At 33.3% G+C, this 17,927-nt stretch overlaps 2 protein-coding genes across 4 annotated transcripts in view; both read left to right on the forward strand.

Moving 5' to 3' along the window:
- The window catches only part of LOC107485867 (uncharacterized), a 46,137-nt gene that overhangs the window by 8,261 nt on the left and 19,949 nt on the right, over positions 1 to 17,927 (forward strand). Inside the window, exons 15-23 of one of the 3 annotated variants that reach the window (XR_008008132.1) lie at positions 422 to 479; positions 1,351 to 1,410; positions 1,522 to 1,563; positions 1,664 to 1,791; positions 1,885 to 2,020; positions 2,106 to 2,183; positions 2,541 to 2,657; positions 2,819 to 2,881; positions 2,993 to 3,293. Coding sequence is in view for 2 of the 3 variants with exons in the window: in XM_021140963.2 (XP_020996622.1) it covers positions 422 to 479; positions 1,351 to 1,410; positions 1,522 to 1,563; positions 1,664 to 1,791; positions 1,885 to 2,020; positions 2,106 to 2,183; positions 2,541 to 2,657; positions 2,819 to 2,881; positions 8,959 to 9,042 (766 nt within the window). In the remaining variant the exon portion in view is untranslated. Of the gene's footprint in view, positions 1 to 421; positions 480 to 1,350; positions 1,411 to 1,521; positions 1,564 to 1,663; positions 1,792 to 1,884; positions 2,021 to 2,105; positions 2,184 to 2,540; positions 2,658 to 2,818; positions 2,882 to 2,992; positions 3,536 to 8,958; positions 9,213 to 17,927 lie in introns of those variants that run through there. The other 2 variants (XM_021140963.2, XM_016106408.3) reach the window with 2 other exon arrangements.
- Positions 10,235 to 17,686, forward strand: LOC107485879 (TMV resistance protein N-like). The gene is made up of 7 exons (XM_016106419.3): positions 10,235 to 10,809; positions 12,347 to 13,451; positions 13,656 to 13,952; positions 14,046 to 15,805; positions 16,060 to 16,210; positions 16,841 to 16,942; positions 17,229 to 17,686. The coding sequence occupies exons 1-4, from the start codon at positions 10,328 to 10,330 to the stop codon at positions 15,324 to 15,326; spliced, it is 3,165 nt and encodes a 1,054-aa protein (XP_015961905.2). The 5' UTR covers positions 10,235 to 10,327; the 3' UTR covers positions 15,327 to 15,805; positions 16,060 to 16,210; positions 16,841 to 16,942; positions 17,229 to 17,686.

Below are 17,927 nucleotides of genomic sequence, written 5' to 3' on the forward strand. Positions count from 1 at the left end.
GATGACTAGTGAGCGGAATGATTTATTATGAAAGTGAGATGAGCAAATTTGTATTTTATATGCATAGATGGCTAATATTAGAAGTTTAAAAGTCACCTGATTCCATGTTTTAATTTTGATCATTGATGTACTACCCAACAGTCCAAATTTATGGTTAAAAGTGATCTTTGGATTGATGAATGCTACACTTACAAAAAGTGAATAGAATTGGTAAAAATAAATTTTTTATGTTGCATTTAATATATATATATATATATATATATAAAAGAATATTTAACAAATTTACTGCATTCATCTGATATATTTATATTTGATGACTAGTTTAAACTCCTTACTGTTTGTCCACTGCTGGAAGTTACAATGCTTTTCCAATTTGTATTGTAGGAGTGTAAATGTTTTAAGGTTTTTTGGTTTATTATAGATTGTTTGAGGAATGCTTTCAACGTAGATGGTATCGCACTGCAGCTTGCTATATATTGGTAAGATTCACTTGCCTTTCTGAATAGATTTGCTCATATGTAGAATCGTTACATTCCTGACATTGTTTGCTTTCTGATATGTGTAGTTTGTCTATTTCTTCAATCAGTGCTGCCCACTGTATAAAAATTGTTTCGTTTAATTCTTAAATCGTATCAATCTCCTTGCTCTATTGTTGAATTGGTTTTTGGTTTGTTATCTGCAACAAATAAGTAGTAAACAGGGTAGATGCTGTTTTTTTTTTTTTTTTTTATGCTTTGTGTCAATCCTCCCTTATTGCACTTTGTGGCATTCATAATTTATATATGTGTGTGCGTGTTATGTGTGGGACAAATTCACATGTTTGCATTGTCATGTGGCTGTGTTTTCATGGAACAATTTGAATAATATCTTTGATGAATGCTGTGCATGCTGTGCAACTTTAAATCAGTTCTTATTGGCTATGTTTGTTGGGTTTGGAATCAGGAAAGAGGCAAAGTTTTTGTGGCACTGCAGTATCCGCCACCATTTGAATTTTTTCGTTGGAGAATGGAGCATAATGCTCACACCTTAAATGATAAATATTTTAACAAGCAAGTTTTATGTTATTAGATGCCTGGCATCTATTTGGTGTAAAGATCATGATCATTATATATGACTTTCTTTCTCGGATATGTTGAGAGGTAGGAAAGCCATGCTTTATAGATATTTTTTTTTTTCGTTTCTTTTGCTTTTTATAGTGGAACTCTTATCCTCTATCTTGTATTAGCCTTCTCCTCATTGTATTAAAATTATTTTTCTTATTAAACGTAAGAAGATTGAATGGTAATGTATGTGTCTGTGTGATGTTTATATTATCACATAATCATATTTATTTTATCTAAAATATTACAGGTGATTGCGAAACTTGAGGGTCCTGCTGTTAGTCAGTACTGTGCTTTGCGGTTATTACAGGTTTGGGATTGATGCTTCTAGTAACTCTCTCTCTCTCTCTCTCTCTCTCTCTCTCTCTCTCTCTCTCTCTCTCTCTAAAGTGATATCATTGATGTGGTTTATCATACACAGGCAACACTTGATGAATCTCTGTATGAGCTTGCTGGAGAACTGGTATTGTTTTGAAACACTCATATTGTTCCCTTTAGTTGGTCAAGTAATATTAGACAGGAAATCGTGATGTTTTTCTTAAAATTCTGTGTTGGGTGCTCAGGTGAGGTTCTTGCTCAGATCTGGCAGGGAGTACGATCAGGCATCAAGTGATTCAGATAAATTATCCCCCAGATTTTTAGGATATTTTCTTTTTCGTTCTAGTGAGAGGAAGCAGTCATTGGATAAAAGGTTTGTGTGCATGTTAATAAGTTAGTGAATTATTTTAACTGTTGGCCATTGAAATTACCAACCATTTTTAACAAAGATCTTTTTTTGAATCAGTGGCTCGTTCAAGGAGCAAAGTGCTCATATTACCTCTGTGAAGAATATTTTAGAAAACCATGCTAGTTACCTGATGTCCGGGAAAGAGCTCTCAAAGCTTGTTGCATTTGTAAAAGGCACTCAATTTGATTTAGTGGTAACATGATCTTGCTGAATAATCTCCTTTCCGATCATTTTGTTCCAGTCAAAGTTTAAATTTCTTTGATGGCTATCAATTACAGGAGTATCTACAACGCGAAAGATATGGGAGTGCTAGGTTGGAGAATTTTGCTTCAGGGCTTGAACTAATAAGCCAAAAGGTCTGAGGTTTTAATATTTGGAAAACACTGGTTTCTTGTTGACTATTCAATGCACTTTCTTGGTTTTAAATTACAGTAACGTAACATTGTGTTGTCTTTTGGCCTCCCTTTCCTTCGTGTTTTATTTTGTTCACTCTTGGTCAAATACAGTGATGATAACCTCAAATTTCTTTGACTTCCTACTATGTGTCCATTAAATTTAAGCTGTTCGTTTAAAAAGAGGCATGGGTTTATTAGATATTGTTGCTGATATTTAGTGATATTGGAGAGGCACATAATCCTTCCTTCTTGTGCTCTTATTTCTTTTCTCTTTGCTTATTTTTGCTTCTCATTAATGGAATTATTTTGTGCAATCAGCTTCAAATGGAAACGTTACAGAGCCGGTTGGATGCAGACTTTCTCCTGGCTCATATGTGCTCTGTAAAGTTCAAAGAATGGATAGTTGTTCTTGCTACCCTATTAAGACGATCTGAGGTATTGCATTGTGATATTGCATACATGCATATAGCATTTCTTCACTCCCATTGTGCTTTTCCTTCTGTAAAGGGAGGCATTTAGACATGGTATTGGCATCTTTTCCCATTTTAGCTGGTTCACTTTGTTGGCAAGTGCATTCTTCTGATGAGATTTTACAGGTGCTTTTCGACTTGTTCCAACATGATGTTCGGCTATGGAAAGCATACAGCATCACGCTCCAGGTATATCTAATTTAGATTACTGTTGGAAATTATAGCATGCCATTATGTTCAGTAAATAATAATTAATATAGCATATAACTATTTTTCCTGCCTGTTATCTGTGCATTACAGTCACACCCAACATTTGTTGAATATCAAGATTTACTTGAAGACCTTGAACAGAAACTATCATCAATTTCAGATAGGGAAGAATAATAATAGCTAATCTGCATTTCACATATGGAATTTGTTGGTTCCCTGTTGAAGTAATTTGCTGAGTGGGTTTCATCGTTCCCCACAAGATTGTCTGACAAATCATGTCACACCAATTAAGGAGCATGCATCGTTCCGTTGTAATTAATTGATTGTGGGGACCGGAAAGCGTAGTTTACGTGCTGGTTTACCATGATCCTGTTTACAAATCATATTGGAGGTAATCCATTGAATCCGGAGTAGTGCGTGTAGATAGAGGTTAGAAGTATTTGTAGGGAGGCTTGTGCATGTTTGAGGATTTCATTATTCTTTTAACTTTTTAATACACATCTTGTAATATGTCTTTTATTGTAAAAGCATGAGCAGATCCATCTGTACATATTAGTTACGCTTCTGAATTCTGATAGCTCAACATTTATAGCAAGTGGAATTTATTGATCCTGCAACTGGTGCTTTTCTCCATAGTGTCAAGAGTAACATCGGTTTTTTGCTGCTTTCATGTTTGGTACTTTTCCCCTGTAAGCTACCATGATGTTAAAATTAGCTGAATCCATTTTGAATTAGAAAGGCTTTCTTATTTACATTGTTATTTCATGTGTACTAGTTACTTTGCTTAGAGATTAGGAACCAGAGAAGGTGATTATTTAGATCGAGAAATGGAAGGTGGTTTTTTTACTTCAAATTTACTTGTCAGCTTTCAACAATGGCTGATGGTCTAACATAATTTTCAGGTGTCCTAATCATTTTTGTTCTTCAATCGGCATGTGCTTTGCTTGTGCTTCTATTATTCGTTAAATTTTGGTGAAGAAAGACTAGAATCGGGATTTTTTTTTTAAATAAATATATCAATTACTGAAATATGTATTTACGAGCGTTTTAACCGAAGAGTATCACACCACTTATCTCGTTTACCCTGTAAACAAGATAAGGCTGAAGAAGACGTGGTCGTATACTCGTATCATGTTTATACACGTGTTGTCTAATTAAAGTTCAAACACATGCTATAATTAGATTATAATCAAACACGTTTTAAATCATGTTATGAATTTCGGTATAATCAAACGTGCTCAAGGTAATAAACTCAAGAATCCAAATCAAAATTCAGACTCGTGCTATAATTGGATTATAATCAAATATGTTTTAAATCATATATTACAAATTTGGTTATAATCAAATGCGCTCAGGTAATAATCAAACTCAAGAATCTAAGTTAAAGTTTAGACTCATGCTATAATTAGATTATAGTTTAACACACTCCAAATAACATTACAAACTTCGATTATAAGCAAATTAAAGTTGCTTTCTACACATGATTGATAAACTGTATTATTATCTCTTAAAGTTGGTCTATAAAATCAAATATGAATAATTGAATAGATCCTATATAAGAAGAGGTGTCAAAGGACTTTGACTAAAGAAAACAAAACCATTGAGCTTCTTCCAAGAAAAGAAAAAAAAAAAGAAAAAAGAAAAAAGAGCAATGGCAAGCAAATTGCATATTCGGTCATCAAACAGTTTGCCAAATGGATTTCATCTATGGTCCTCATGAATGCAAGAGCAATTGAGCAACCTTAGAAACTTTGAAGCAACTAGCACATCTGAGTCAGTTGCCAAAGGCTTTGTCCTTGTTAAAAGATGTATACTTCTCCTTGGATAATCTTCTCAATGTTAGTTCAATCCAAAAGGTTATTTCTTATAATTTAAGTGTGAAATGCTTTCAAAGAGATCTTGGATGGCTTAATCAAAGTCTTGGATGTATGTGGCATCACAAGGAATACTGTCATACAGATAAAAAAAATATATAAAATTCCTTCATTTATCTAATTATATATTAACATTTCAAATCAAGAAGATAAAGAACAAAAGAGAAGGTGCAAGGCTGACTAATTAAGGAAGAACAAGCTTATATTAACATTTCAAAAAGTACAAAATGATTCATGTAACAATAAATCTCTTAAAATTATGCCACTAATTAAAATGTAAACCATTTGCAGAAATAATACACTATCAAACTGATAAACCAAATAGATATATAATACTGTCACATAATAATAATGAATGTAATGATATAATGGATCAAAAACATGTTACAGACGTTAAAACATTGAATTCTCCTATTTTTGATGACCTGAAAAAAATGCCAAGTTATGCTATTTTAGATGAATAGCATAATAAAATGTCTAACAGGCCTAAAATTGGCACTTGCATTACAATAGAATTATTAATTCATAATACAATATAAAAGAAAGAAAGAAAATGAAAAAGAAAACTATAACATTGACTATTGAGATTTGACTTTTGAGACATTAACACCTCCAAAAAACCATTCTTGTAACTCTTGAGTCTGTATCTGATCAACATGTTATATTAATTTCACAAAATTTTAACTTATACATGAGTCATTCTTAAATTTTGTTTCAAAACCTCCTCGTCCTGTCTTATTGCTTGGATGATAATTATCAATAATCATTCTCAATTCTTTATCAGAGAAATGTCTAACATTATCAAGTGGAGATAACCTGAGAAACAACACAAGTAAATAAATTGCATAAGGCATTAAACATAACGATAAATGAGTAACATTGTCTATATAAAAGAATTAATAATTATTGCCTTAGAATTTTTGAACAAACCGTAGCAGTATTTTATCAAATATAAACCAACCAGTATAACAATCAAAGATTTCTGCTGTCAATAGTAATTTGGTTATGTTTTTGCTGGCACTAAGTAGGCGTCAATCTCAAGACATTCAAGATTTCAAGAAATCAAAATCCCAAACAGAAAAAAAAAAAGAAAAGCAACTTCTGAACTGATCATGGACATCATCTCACATTCTTCACCTTCTAGGAGGATGGGGAGGAGTATGAATTGGGTTTCCATGGAGGAGACCTTTTGTAATATGAGCATTTGGAGGTTGTATTTGAAATCGACAGCTAATTTTTAGTCACACATTCTATAAAGCTCTTTCTTGATAAGCCTTTAATATGCTGTTTCTTCTCTTAAAACAGCTGCATTTTTTTTTTTCAATTTGCAGAGTTCTTTCCTTTTCAGCATTGTCAAAATCCAGCTTTAAAAAAAAAATGAATACACATACATTCTCTCTTCCTAGAATTTTGTATCATTCAAAGGATTTGTCAGTGTAGGTGCCTCTCTATTTTTGATTTTTTATCTTCCTTTAGTTTTAAATGCATTTGAAAACTTCTATTTGTATGATTGTGGAATATGAACTGGGGTCAAGATTTTGCCTTCTGTAATTATGATGAGCTGAAAAAACGAATGAAATTCTGTTTTCTTTTCCTTTGTTCTGCAGATCTCTATGAAATCAATTTTAAATTTAAGATTTGATTATCTTTTTTTTATGTTCTCACTATTTGATTTAATTTATCTTATTTGTAATCTTTTCAAATCTTGAAATTAACTTATCTTTTTTTAAATCAGAAGATATGATTGATTGAAAGATTTAATTTTAATTTGTCAAACAAATTAACATATAGAAGTATATATAAGAAGAGGTGCTTGATTGAATTAAGCATACAGATTAACGCTAGCTTTCCAAAATTTGTGCCCAACTCACGTTCTCTTCATTGCTAAAGAAAAGAATGGAAACGCATAGAGCCAAACTATGCTGCCAATGGTTCCCATGCAGACCACGTTCTTCATGCAGAAGCAAGAACAAACTGAAAGAATCTCTCATGGATTCTGATGATTCTACAGTTGAGGTGCCGTTCTCAAGCACGATCAAGGTAGCAACCGCTTTTGGTTACTGTCTTGAAGGGGATACCGAGGAGAAGGAGAGGATGATGAATATCAAGAAAACAAAAAGAGACTGTTTTATTCAAAATAAACAGTGTGATTTCAACGATGATGAACTTGAAGTTGTTGATATTCTGTTTAACCTCCCCAGAAACTTCTTAGAGAGGGTTAATTTAGAGACTTCTAACAGCGTTGTGAATTCAAGCTCCAGTGCCGATCAAGAACGGGTTTCAAAGGAGGCTTCCAAGAAGGAAACAAAGAAACTAGTCAACCAAGAAGGAAATAGCCCCAGTGCCGTGAATTCAGGGCCAAGTGCTGATCAAGAACGGGTTTCAAACATGAATTCCAACAACACCGTTAACTTAGTGGATTCTCGGCTCAACCAAGAACCAGTCAACCAAGAACCCTCTGAATTGCCACAAAATTTCAAGAACTTGATAAGTGATATGGGTGGCAGCAGGATCACTCTGCTTATTGAAAAAACTCTCTACGAATCGGATCTGAATCCACAACAAAACCGGCTTTCGATACCGTCACGGAAGGTCAAGGACAAAGATTTCTTGCTTCCCACGGAACTTGAAACTCTGGAGGAGAAAAAGGGAATAAAAGTGAAACTGATCCAACCGTCGCTGGAAATTACCGAGTTGACTTTGATTAAGTGGTTCATGCACAAGGGTCCAAAGTCAGAGAAAGTAAGCACTTCCTATATTCTGAGGTCAAATTGGGTCCAAGTTGCAAAGGCTAACAACCTAGAAAAGAATGATGTTGTTCAAGTTTGGTCATTCCGAGTTGAAGAGAAATTATGCATGGCAATTGTCAAGCTTTGACTCATTGTTTAATTTTGTTTTTCTTTAATCATTTTTAGCCTAATTTACTCACTGCTGGAATTATGTTGATAAATCAGTGACGAACTTTGTTAGGTTTTTTTTCTATCTTTATGATAGTTGGAAGAATTAATTATATATTTTTATGTTTTGTTTTAATTATAAAGTTTTGCTTTACATTTTTAATGATCTTGATAATATGAAATTAGTCATCATCAACTACTTCCTAAAAAAATATGAAGTGTCTGAAAGAGCTTATGTATAGCTGGAATTGATGATCATCGAAGATCTTTGAAGTGGAAAAGATGAAGGAAAGACAAGAAAGAGCAGAATTGAATTGCCATGATAATATAATATTATACTGATGTCTATGTATACAACCATACACTGCCTGATTTTCATAAACAGAAAGTCAGTTATCTTATATAAATATAGAAAGTTATAGATTAAAACATCTAAATATGTAGAAATTTTTCTAATCATTCATACTTATTTTGAATTTAGTAGACTCGGTTTTTTCCTTTTTACCCATATGTTTCTTTATTCGGCTTCAGCCCTCAGAATTTGTTCTTTGTTACATTTTTTTTTGACACTTTTAAAATTTCACAAATTTGATTTATTGCAGCTAAGTCTTATTAAACCAAAAACATTCCCATATGTAGCCTGATACCAAAAATTTATAACCAAAATTAATTTTGATAAAATTGCAATGTAAGGGGGTACTGTGTAAACCACATGGAAAATCATCAACTGTAACATAAAAATTGCAGAGTTAATTTCCCCTTATATCTTTGTTGTTCAGGTTCTTTATCTTTAAACATAAAAATATTTTTAAATGAGTGAATTCTACTATATCTTTAAACCAAAATTTATTGATTGAAATAAATTAATTTATCATAGTTATTTAAAAAACTTAAAAAAACATGTTTTGTTGCTGTAACTATTTAATAGTCCAAATGTTATGGGATGGTCGAATCCTTTGCCTCCTTAGTTAAATACAGTGATGATACCTCAAACTTCTTTGACTTCCCATTATATCTGTGTTGATTGAATTTTAGCTGTTACTTGAAAATAGGCATGGGTTTTATTAGGTACTTGTTGCTGGTATTTAATGATATTGGAGAGGGAACCTAATTCTTCCTTCTTGTGCTGTTATTTCTTTTCCCTTAGCTTATTTTCTTTGCTCAAACTATTCATACAGCACCACACTGCAAGTATATCTAATTTAGATTACTGTTTGAAATTATAGTATGCCATTATGTTCACTAAATAATAATCAATATAGCATATGCTATCTGTGCTTTACAGTCACACCCAACACTTGTTGAATATCAAGATTTACTTGAAGACCTTGAACATAAACTATCATCAATTTCAAATACGGAGGAATAATGGAATCGAATCTCTACATTTCACATATGGAATGTGTTGGTTCCCTGTTGAAGTAAATTGCTGAGTGGGTTTCATAGTTCCCCACATGATTGTCCAACAAATCATGTCACCCCAATTAATTAAGACCATGCATCATTTGCCTTGGAATCACTTGATTGTGAGGACTGGAAAACAAATTGTACATGCTGGTTTACCATGATCTTGTTTAGAAATCATATTGGAGGTAGTCCATTGAATCCGGAATAGTGGGTGCAGATAGAGGTTAGAAGTATTTGTAGGGAGGCTTGTGCATGTTTGAGGATTTCATTATTCTTTTAACTTTCTAATACACATCTTGTAATATGTCTTTTATTGTAAAAGCATGAGCAGATCCATTTGTATATGTTAGTTATGTTTCTGAATTTTGATAGCTCAACATTCATAGTGGAATTTATTGATTCTGCAACTTGTACTTTTCTCCCTTGTGTGAGAATACCATGGAATTTTTGCTACTTTCATGTTTAGTACTTTTCCCCTGTAAGCTACCATTTTGAATTGGAAAGGCTTTCTCATTATTTCTCGTGCACTTGTTACTTTGCTTAGAGATTAGAAACCAGAGAAGGTGAATCATAGATAAATGAGTATGATTCTCTCATTCATGACCGAAATGGAAGGTGGTTATTTAAATAACAGACTTCTAATTAACTTGCCACAGTCTAACGAGTTACTAACGGACATAATTTTCTGAATTTGGAGAAGTTCGTCCAAGCTCTGCGAAATTTGTTACAAGACGAACTTCAACAAATGTGCCTATAACAAATTTCGCCTAGGCCCTAATCAATTCGATTTATATGTAAATTAATTTGATTCGATTTATATAAAAATATTCAACACATAATCAATTCTAATTTAGAACGGTTGCGTAATTTTAAAATCTATTATTTTATTAGCATATGGCGTAAATTACCCTGAATTAATGCAGATGCCTGCTATAAAAGAAGCACTTGCATTGAGAGCTTAAAAAGAGCACGCGCAATGGGAGTCAATCACTTCTTGCTATTCTCATTGGTTGAGAATAATTCATTTAGATAGGTGAGAGACACAAAATTTAAAATTCTGTAGGGATTTTATATAATTATCTTTTAATTTATATTTTTAATCATGTTTACCAAACCCTTCACTACCCAGCAGCTTCCGCTTAGTTTCCTTTCTTCTTAACTTGAGTGATCTTATTAATTACCTCTTACTCTCGTGCAGCAGCACACACACACACACACACCACAATCCACTTCTTCAAACTTCAAACATGGCATCCACCTCTTCTTCCGCTTCAATCCCACGATCATGCACCCATCACGTGTTCTTGAGCTTCAGGGGAGAAGACACTCGCACAGGCTTCACTAGCCATCTCTATGCCGCCCTCAGAAGGAAGGGAATCACTACCTACAAAGATGACAATAACCTTCGCAAAGGCCATGTTATTTCAGATGAACTCCTCAAAGCAATCGAAGAGTCGATGTTTGCAGTCATTGTTTTCTCACCGGACTACGCTTCCTCCAGTTGGTGCTTGGATGAGCTCCAAAAGATCATTGAGTGCAATAACAAGCTGGGGATCCAGATCGAAGCAGTGTTCTACGGTGTGAAGCCTTGTGATGTGAGGCACCAAATAGGAACCTTTCAGGAAGCTTTCAAGAAACACGAGCAGAGACATGACCGTGAGAAGGTTCAAAGATGGAGGGAAGCGTTAACACAAGTTGCTGCTTATTCCGGTTGGAGCTCAAAAAATCAGTAAGCTAACAAATCATTAGTTATTACTACAATTTATCTGCTAAACAATACTCATATCGTATGTATAAAAAGATTATTGAAACATAAAAGAAGTGTACCAAAAAGTAAGGTAGATCGATCAGAAGCAAAGAAACAAACTCGAAAATTTTATTTATGATTTGCTGAAAGCTTTCTAAATCCCGCATTATGACAACCGCGCTTATCCACTATGTAATGTAGTTCTTTTTATATTCAAAAACCATATAAGCAGTATATATGTATTACAGACCCAAACGAATTACTAAAAACTTTAATTCAAATATAATTGTCAAATATAATGTTATTTAGCTAGTAGTATAGTAATAGACTAAATATCTTTTTTGCTCTGAACATTTGCTAAAAAAATTTTATTCGGTCCCCAACCATCCAACTAATTGATCTAAGCGGCCTCTAACACATCAATAATTTACCATTTTCAGAGTTGCATAGACCAATTACTTGGATTGTTGATAACTAATTAGAAATTTTTAAATTGTGTAAGAACGCTTTGTCTTTCAAACAAATAATTAAGAATGAAAAGAATATTTATTGAAAATAATATGACAGAAAACTCGCCATTCCTTACAAAAAGAAATGACACTTCGGCCTCTACCATTATTGTTTTGAGACAATTGAACCCTCCATTAAAGAATTTGTCAAAGAGTAATATACACAATAATAATAGTAGTAGTAGAGTTAGAAGTTATAACGATGAGAATGAGAAAGGCATAAGTAGTCAAAGGGGAGTGAGTAGTGATCTTGACCCCCAAAATTTTGAACTATACTTTTATATAAGATGTGTCTAAAAAGATAAAAAAAAAACTTATGTGGTATAGTAGTTTTATATGTAATTATTTTTTATTATGTGATGAATTTAAGTCTTAATTATTGCAATCGCTAATATTTTTACTTAATTAATCTAATATCATGTCTTCAAGTTGTATTTTTTTAATTAGTTTTTAACTTTTTATATACTCATTTCTATATCTGTTTTTTAAAAATTCGTTTGATTTTTTAACAATGTTAAATATGTTCATATTATTATATAAAAGATTAATAATGATTTACTTTTTTATGTTTTGGTAATCACATTGTATACTTCAGATGTTATTTTCTTGTCAAAAATATTAATTTTTCTTCTTATATTGTTAAAAAATAAAGTTTTACCTTCTTTTTTTATCTTAACTTATTTCAACAATTATTTTATTTTGAGATTTGTAGCTTGTATAGTTGTATTCTATAAGTACCAATATCTTTGAGATAATTAATAATTTATGATTTGTTTTCAAATTTTTAAAAAATCAATTTTAACTAATAAGATATGTGACAATTTCTTAATTATACATATAGCTTATTGCAAATAAATTTTGTAAAAGAAATTTTTTTTGTAAACTTCTGTTGTTTGGGTTTGTATTGTTTCTTTCTCTCTTATTACAATTTTTTTTTAATAATAAAAATTGTTGCTTTATTTTTCCCATGTCTTGCTAGACTTACAAAGAAATTCTCGTTACCTGAACAGGGACGAGGCAGTACTTGTGGAAAACATTGCTCAACATATATTTGAAATATTAATTCCAAAGTTACCATCTTCAATGAAGAATCTTGTGGGTATTGAATCAAGAGTGGAACAAGTGATTACTCTAATAGGTCTTGGATTGAATGATGTTCGCTATATGAGCATATGGGGAATGGGTGGTATAGGTAAGACAACTATTGCTAGAGCAGTCTTTGAAACCATTCGAAGTAGATTTGAAGTTACTTGCTTTCTTGCCGATGTAAGAGAACAATGTGAGAAGAAAGATATTACTCAGGTACAAAAACAACTTCTTGATCAAACGAATATAAGTTGCAATGCAATTTATAACAAGTATGATGGGAGGACAATGATTCAAAATTCTTTACGTCTCAAAAAGGTACTTCTTGTTCTTGATGATGTAAACCATGAAAAGCAATTAGAGAATTTGGCTGGGGAGAAAGATTGGTTTGGTCCTGGAAGCAGAATAATAATTACAACTAGAGACGTAGAGGTGGTAAAGGAACAAGAGGTGCATGAAACTTATAAAGTTGAAGCGTTAGTGGAAAGTGAAGCCTTTAACCTCTTTTGTTCGAAAGCTTTTAAACGGTCAAAACCTTCAGGAGGGTTTTTGGATTTGTCAAAAAAAGTGGTGAATTATAGTGGTGGTCTTCCATTGGCACTTAAAGTGTTGGGTTCCTATCTTAATGGTAGACCTATTGTGGTATGGCATAGTGCTATGGAAAAAATAAAGAAGTCTTCACATTCTGAAATTATTGATGTATTAAAAATAAGCTATGATGGTTTAGATTCAACGGAAAAGAATATTTTTCTGGATATTGCTTGTTTCTTTAAAGGACGTGGGAAAGATTATGTAACAAGGATACTAAAAGGATGCGGTCATGATGCTGAAATTGGTATTGATATTTTGATTAATAGATCATTGGTCACATTAGAGCAGGAGACATTCGGGAAGGTTACTCTGGGGATGCATGATCTGCTTGAAGAAATGGGCAAACAAATTGTAATTCAAGAATCTCCAAGTGATGCTAGTAAGCGTAGCAGATTGTGGTGTTACGAGGATGTTGATTTTGTACTTAGTCAAAAGAAGGTACATGTCATTTTTTCTTTCAACCATAGGATGCATAGCATTAAATAAGAATTTCGCAATGTATTTAAAATTCTATCTCTAGGTAACTAAGAAAACTATTTTTTGTTTTTATGGTTATCTCTATCGGTAGAGCTTTTAGTTTTGTCATTGGTTTTTTAGTTGTTTATTTATTGTTATTATTATTGTTGTTGTTTGTGTGTGTAGGAAAATAAAGCAACTCATAGCATCATTTTATATAACATGTACCGGGTCCGGGAGATTGAAAGGAATTGGGGAGATTTGGATAGAAGAGATTTATCTTTCTCAAATATATGGCAGCTAAAGCTTCTCATTTTAGATGGCATGACAGCTCTCATTCTCTGTGATATTCCTTGCACATTAAAGGTTTTGCATTGGATATATTGTCCAATGAAAACTTTGCCCTTTACAGATCAACGTTATGAACTTGTTGAAATTGATCTGTCTTATAGCAAAATCGTACAGTTATGGGATGGAAAGAAGGTAGACCTTTTCATCAACAACACTATCAAATTTTATTACATAAACATATCCAGCAAAAATAGTAACCATGTGATATTTCTTTGTTTTGTTCAGTTTCTAAAAGATTTAAAGCACTTGAATCTGTCCGGCTGCTACAAGTTGAAGCAAACGCCAGATATTTCCGAGGTTCCCAATCTTAAAACACTTTATCTTGTGGAGTGTAAGGAGCTGAATTATATTCACCCGTCTCTCGCACACCACAAGAGCCTTGTTGAATTGAATTTACGGGGATGTAGCAGTCTTGAAACACTTGCAGATAAATTGGAAACGAGTTCACTCGAGAGACTAAATCTATGTAGCTGCTACAGATTGAGAAGATTGCCAGAATTCGGAGAATGCATGAAACAGTTATCGATTCTTACTTTGAGATTTACAGACATAAAAGAGCTACCGAGTACTCTTGGAAATTTGGTTGGTCTGTCTAAGTTAGACTTAGCGGCATTGGAGTCTATTGTTCTTCCTGTATCACTTGGATGTTTTGTTGGCCTAAAGAAGTTGGATTTAAGTGGATGCAACGAGCTTAGTTGTGTTCCGTACGGTAGTCATGGCTTAGAGTCCCTCACAGTTTGGGATTCATCTGACAACTCAAATATCGTTGGCCTTTTGAGTTCTCTTTCTCTTCTGACCTCTTTGAGTAGTCTGAAATTATGGGTGAGTTTTCCCACATCTAAAGAGTACGATCTTGGCCACTTAGCATCGTTGACGGATTTGGATTTATCGTGCAACAGTTTTTCAAGAGTTCCAATAAGTATCCATCAACTTCCCAGATTAAAATGTCTGGACCTAAATAATTGCAGTTTTTTGGAGGTTTTGCCAGAGCTTCCATCAAGTCTAAGAGAACTACGCGCAGAGGATTGTTATTCACTGGATGCATCCAATGTGAATGATGTTATATCAAAGGCGTGTTGTGGCTTTGTAGAATCAGCAAGCAAAGATTGTGAAGAAATCTTGCAAATAGTGATTCATGGGAAGGAAATTCCAGCATGGTTTGAGCATCAGGAACAACATAACACAGTATCAGTCTCATTCCCGCAGAATTGCGCTTCAACTGAAACCGTTGCACTTGCCCTGTGTTTTCTATTTGAAGACGAAACGTTTTCAAATGAACAGCCATCGATGATCTGCAACGGTAAGGAATTCATCAGTAAGAGTTTATTGAAGGTGTCGTCGTGTATATGTTCTGAGAATTTGTTCATTGTCTGCCTGAACGGTTACTATTTTAGTAACCTGTTAAGCCAACACAATCGCTTCCAAATGCTATTTCCCAATATCGAAGTTCAGAGATGTGGAGCACGTTGGGTGTGTAAGCAAGACATTCAAGATTTCAAGAAATGAAAATCCCAAACAGCAACAAGAAAAGCAACTCTTGAACTGAACATGGACGCGATCTCGCATTCTTCAGCTTCTAGATTACCTTTATGATTGCCAGGTTTAGATATCTTCAGGCAAATGATTCCCCATGTTTGAAGCTCTTGACAGAGCTCATTGCATGCATCTAACTGCAATGTGAGAACCAAGAAAGAAATGTAAATCTGCTGAAGGGCGTATATATATTTGGGGCAGACTAGTCGTTCTTCTGGGGGTGTCACAAATGCAGAGAGGATCTTGTGCATATGAAATTTGGGCATTTGTTTTTTATGGAGAATTCAGAATTATACCTATTGAAGCTTCACTTTTCATGTTGCTTCAGCTAGTCCTCAGAAATCAGGTAATTGAAACCATTTTTCATGTTGCCACAGCAGAGTGATATTTGGAAAGCATGATGAGACAGACTCAGATTCATTACAGAGGGAAAGCGAAATATGCAGGCCATGGTGAGTACGTACCAATGTCAACTTAGTTTCTGTTCTTGTAAGTTGTAAGTTTCGAATTGTTTTGATCTGCAGTTATTGATAAAGAATAACCTATATGTTGTCTAGTTATGTGGGCTATGTCTTTGGTGTACCTCATCAGAACTTTTATTACTCATGTTTGATGACACATTCTCTAAAGTTCTTACCTGATAAGCCTTTAATATGTTGTTTCTTTCCTTAACTCATGTTTGATGACACATTTTTTCAATTTGCAGACATCTTTCCTTTCCAACTATGTCAAGGTCCAGCTTTCAGAGAAAATAATATACATTGGACAAAGGCAACTATCTGTGCCTAAAGTACATTATATCTACCATTTTCCAATCAAGTTCATCTTGAATTATATCAAAGGATTTGTCAGTGCAGGTGCCTCTCTAGTTTTGATTTTTTATCCTTCGTTAATTTGAAAGCTTCTGTTCTTATGTTGAAAATTAATTGCGGTCTTAATATTGATGTAAGAAATTTCCTTTTATAATTATGGTATGAAGGATACAAAAATAAAATTTCCATTTTGAGAAATTACTATAAGATATGTTGATGTTGATGTCTTAATATTAAGTTACTAGAAAATTGCAAATTCAGATAGAAGTATGGGACATAGCTGTCTTATAAAGTAGAGGTTTGAACAATTTTCTTTCTTTTTTTTTTTTGTTGAAAGATAAGATACACTGACTAAAAAGACAAGGATTTACTCGGAAACTCTGTTGCTTCAAGCTGATAAATGTGATCAATTAAGCTCTATAGAGATTCATGGCATTGGAGGAATCATTGTATTTTTTCCTTCTTTGCTGTAACTTATTTTCTGATAAAAAATCTTGTAGCATTCTCAGGAAAATTATATATAAATTTAAAACATGTATGATGCAGTTCTATGAAGGCTTAATGAAGATAATTAACTGAATGGCTTAAGCCAATTTATATATCCTGGTGAAATAACTTTGTTTTCTTTGCTTAGTTTCTTTGCTCCTCACTAATGACATTATTTTGTGTTACCAGCTTCAAATTACAGCGCCAGTTGGATACTTTCTCAAACAGGCTCCCTAATGACATTATTCCAACCATGCTCGACTGTGGAAAGCATACAGCACCATATTGCAGGTATATCGAATTTCAAAAATGCTATTCGTACACCAAAATCAGTCATTAATATATTTGTGTATAAATACATATGTGGTTTAGTTTATTTTCAATGTATATTTGTATTCCAACATATATTATATATTTTATATTGGCGGCTGACTTTAGTGGCTAATTTTAATGTACACTTGGCATAATCGATCTAATTTAGATTACTGTTGGAAATTATAGCATGCCTGTAGGTACACTAAATAATAATTAATACAGCATATAACTATGGTTCCTGCCTGTTATATGTGCACTACAGTCAAACCCACATTTGTCGAATATCAAGATTTACTTGAAGATCTTGAAGAGAAACTATCTTCAATTGCAAATACGGAAGAATAATGAAAGTGAATCTACATTTCACAAATGGAATGTATTGTTCCCTGTTGAAGTAAATTGCTGACTGGGTTTCATCGTTCCCCACATGATTGTCCAACAAATCATGCACCCCAATTAAAGACCATGCATCATTTGCCTTTGAATCACTTGATTGTGAGGACTGGAAAATGTCGTGTCCGTGCTGGTTTACCATGATCTTGTTTACAAATCATATTGGTGGTTGTCCATTGAATCTGGAGTAGTGCGTGTAGATAGAGGTTAGAAGTATTTGTAGGGAGGCTTGTGCATGTTTGAGGATTTCATTATTCTTTTAACTTTTTAATACACATTTTGTAAAGGGATTTATTGATTATGCTTCTGAATTTTGATAGCTCAACATTCATTGTGAAATTTATTGATTCTGCAACTTGTACTTTTCTCCGTTGTGTGAGAGTACCATGGAATTTTTGCTGCTTTCATGTTTGGTACTTTTCCCCTGTAAGCTACCATGATGTTAGAGTTAGCGGAATCCATTTTGAATTGGAAAGACTTTCTCATTTACAGTGTTATTTCATGTGAATTAATCACTTTGCTTAGAGAAGGTGACTCATGTTGAAATGAGTATGATTTTCTCATTCAT

The sequence above is a fragment of the Arachis duranensis genome, chromosome 4 (assembly GCF_000817695.3).
Source record: "Arachis duranensis cultivar V14167 chromosome 4, aradu.V14167.gnm2.J7QH, whole genome shotgun sequence".
Taxonomy (NCBI): domain Eukaryota; kingdom Viridiplantae; phylum Streptophyta; class Magnoliopsida; order Fabales; family Fabaceae; genus Arachis; species Arachis duranensis.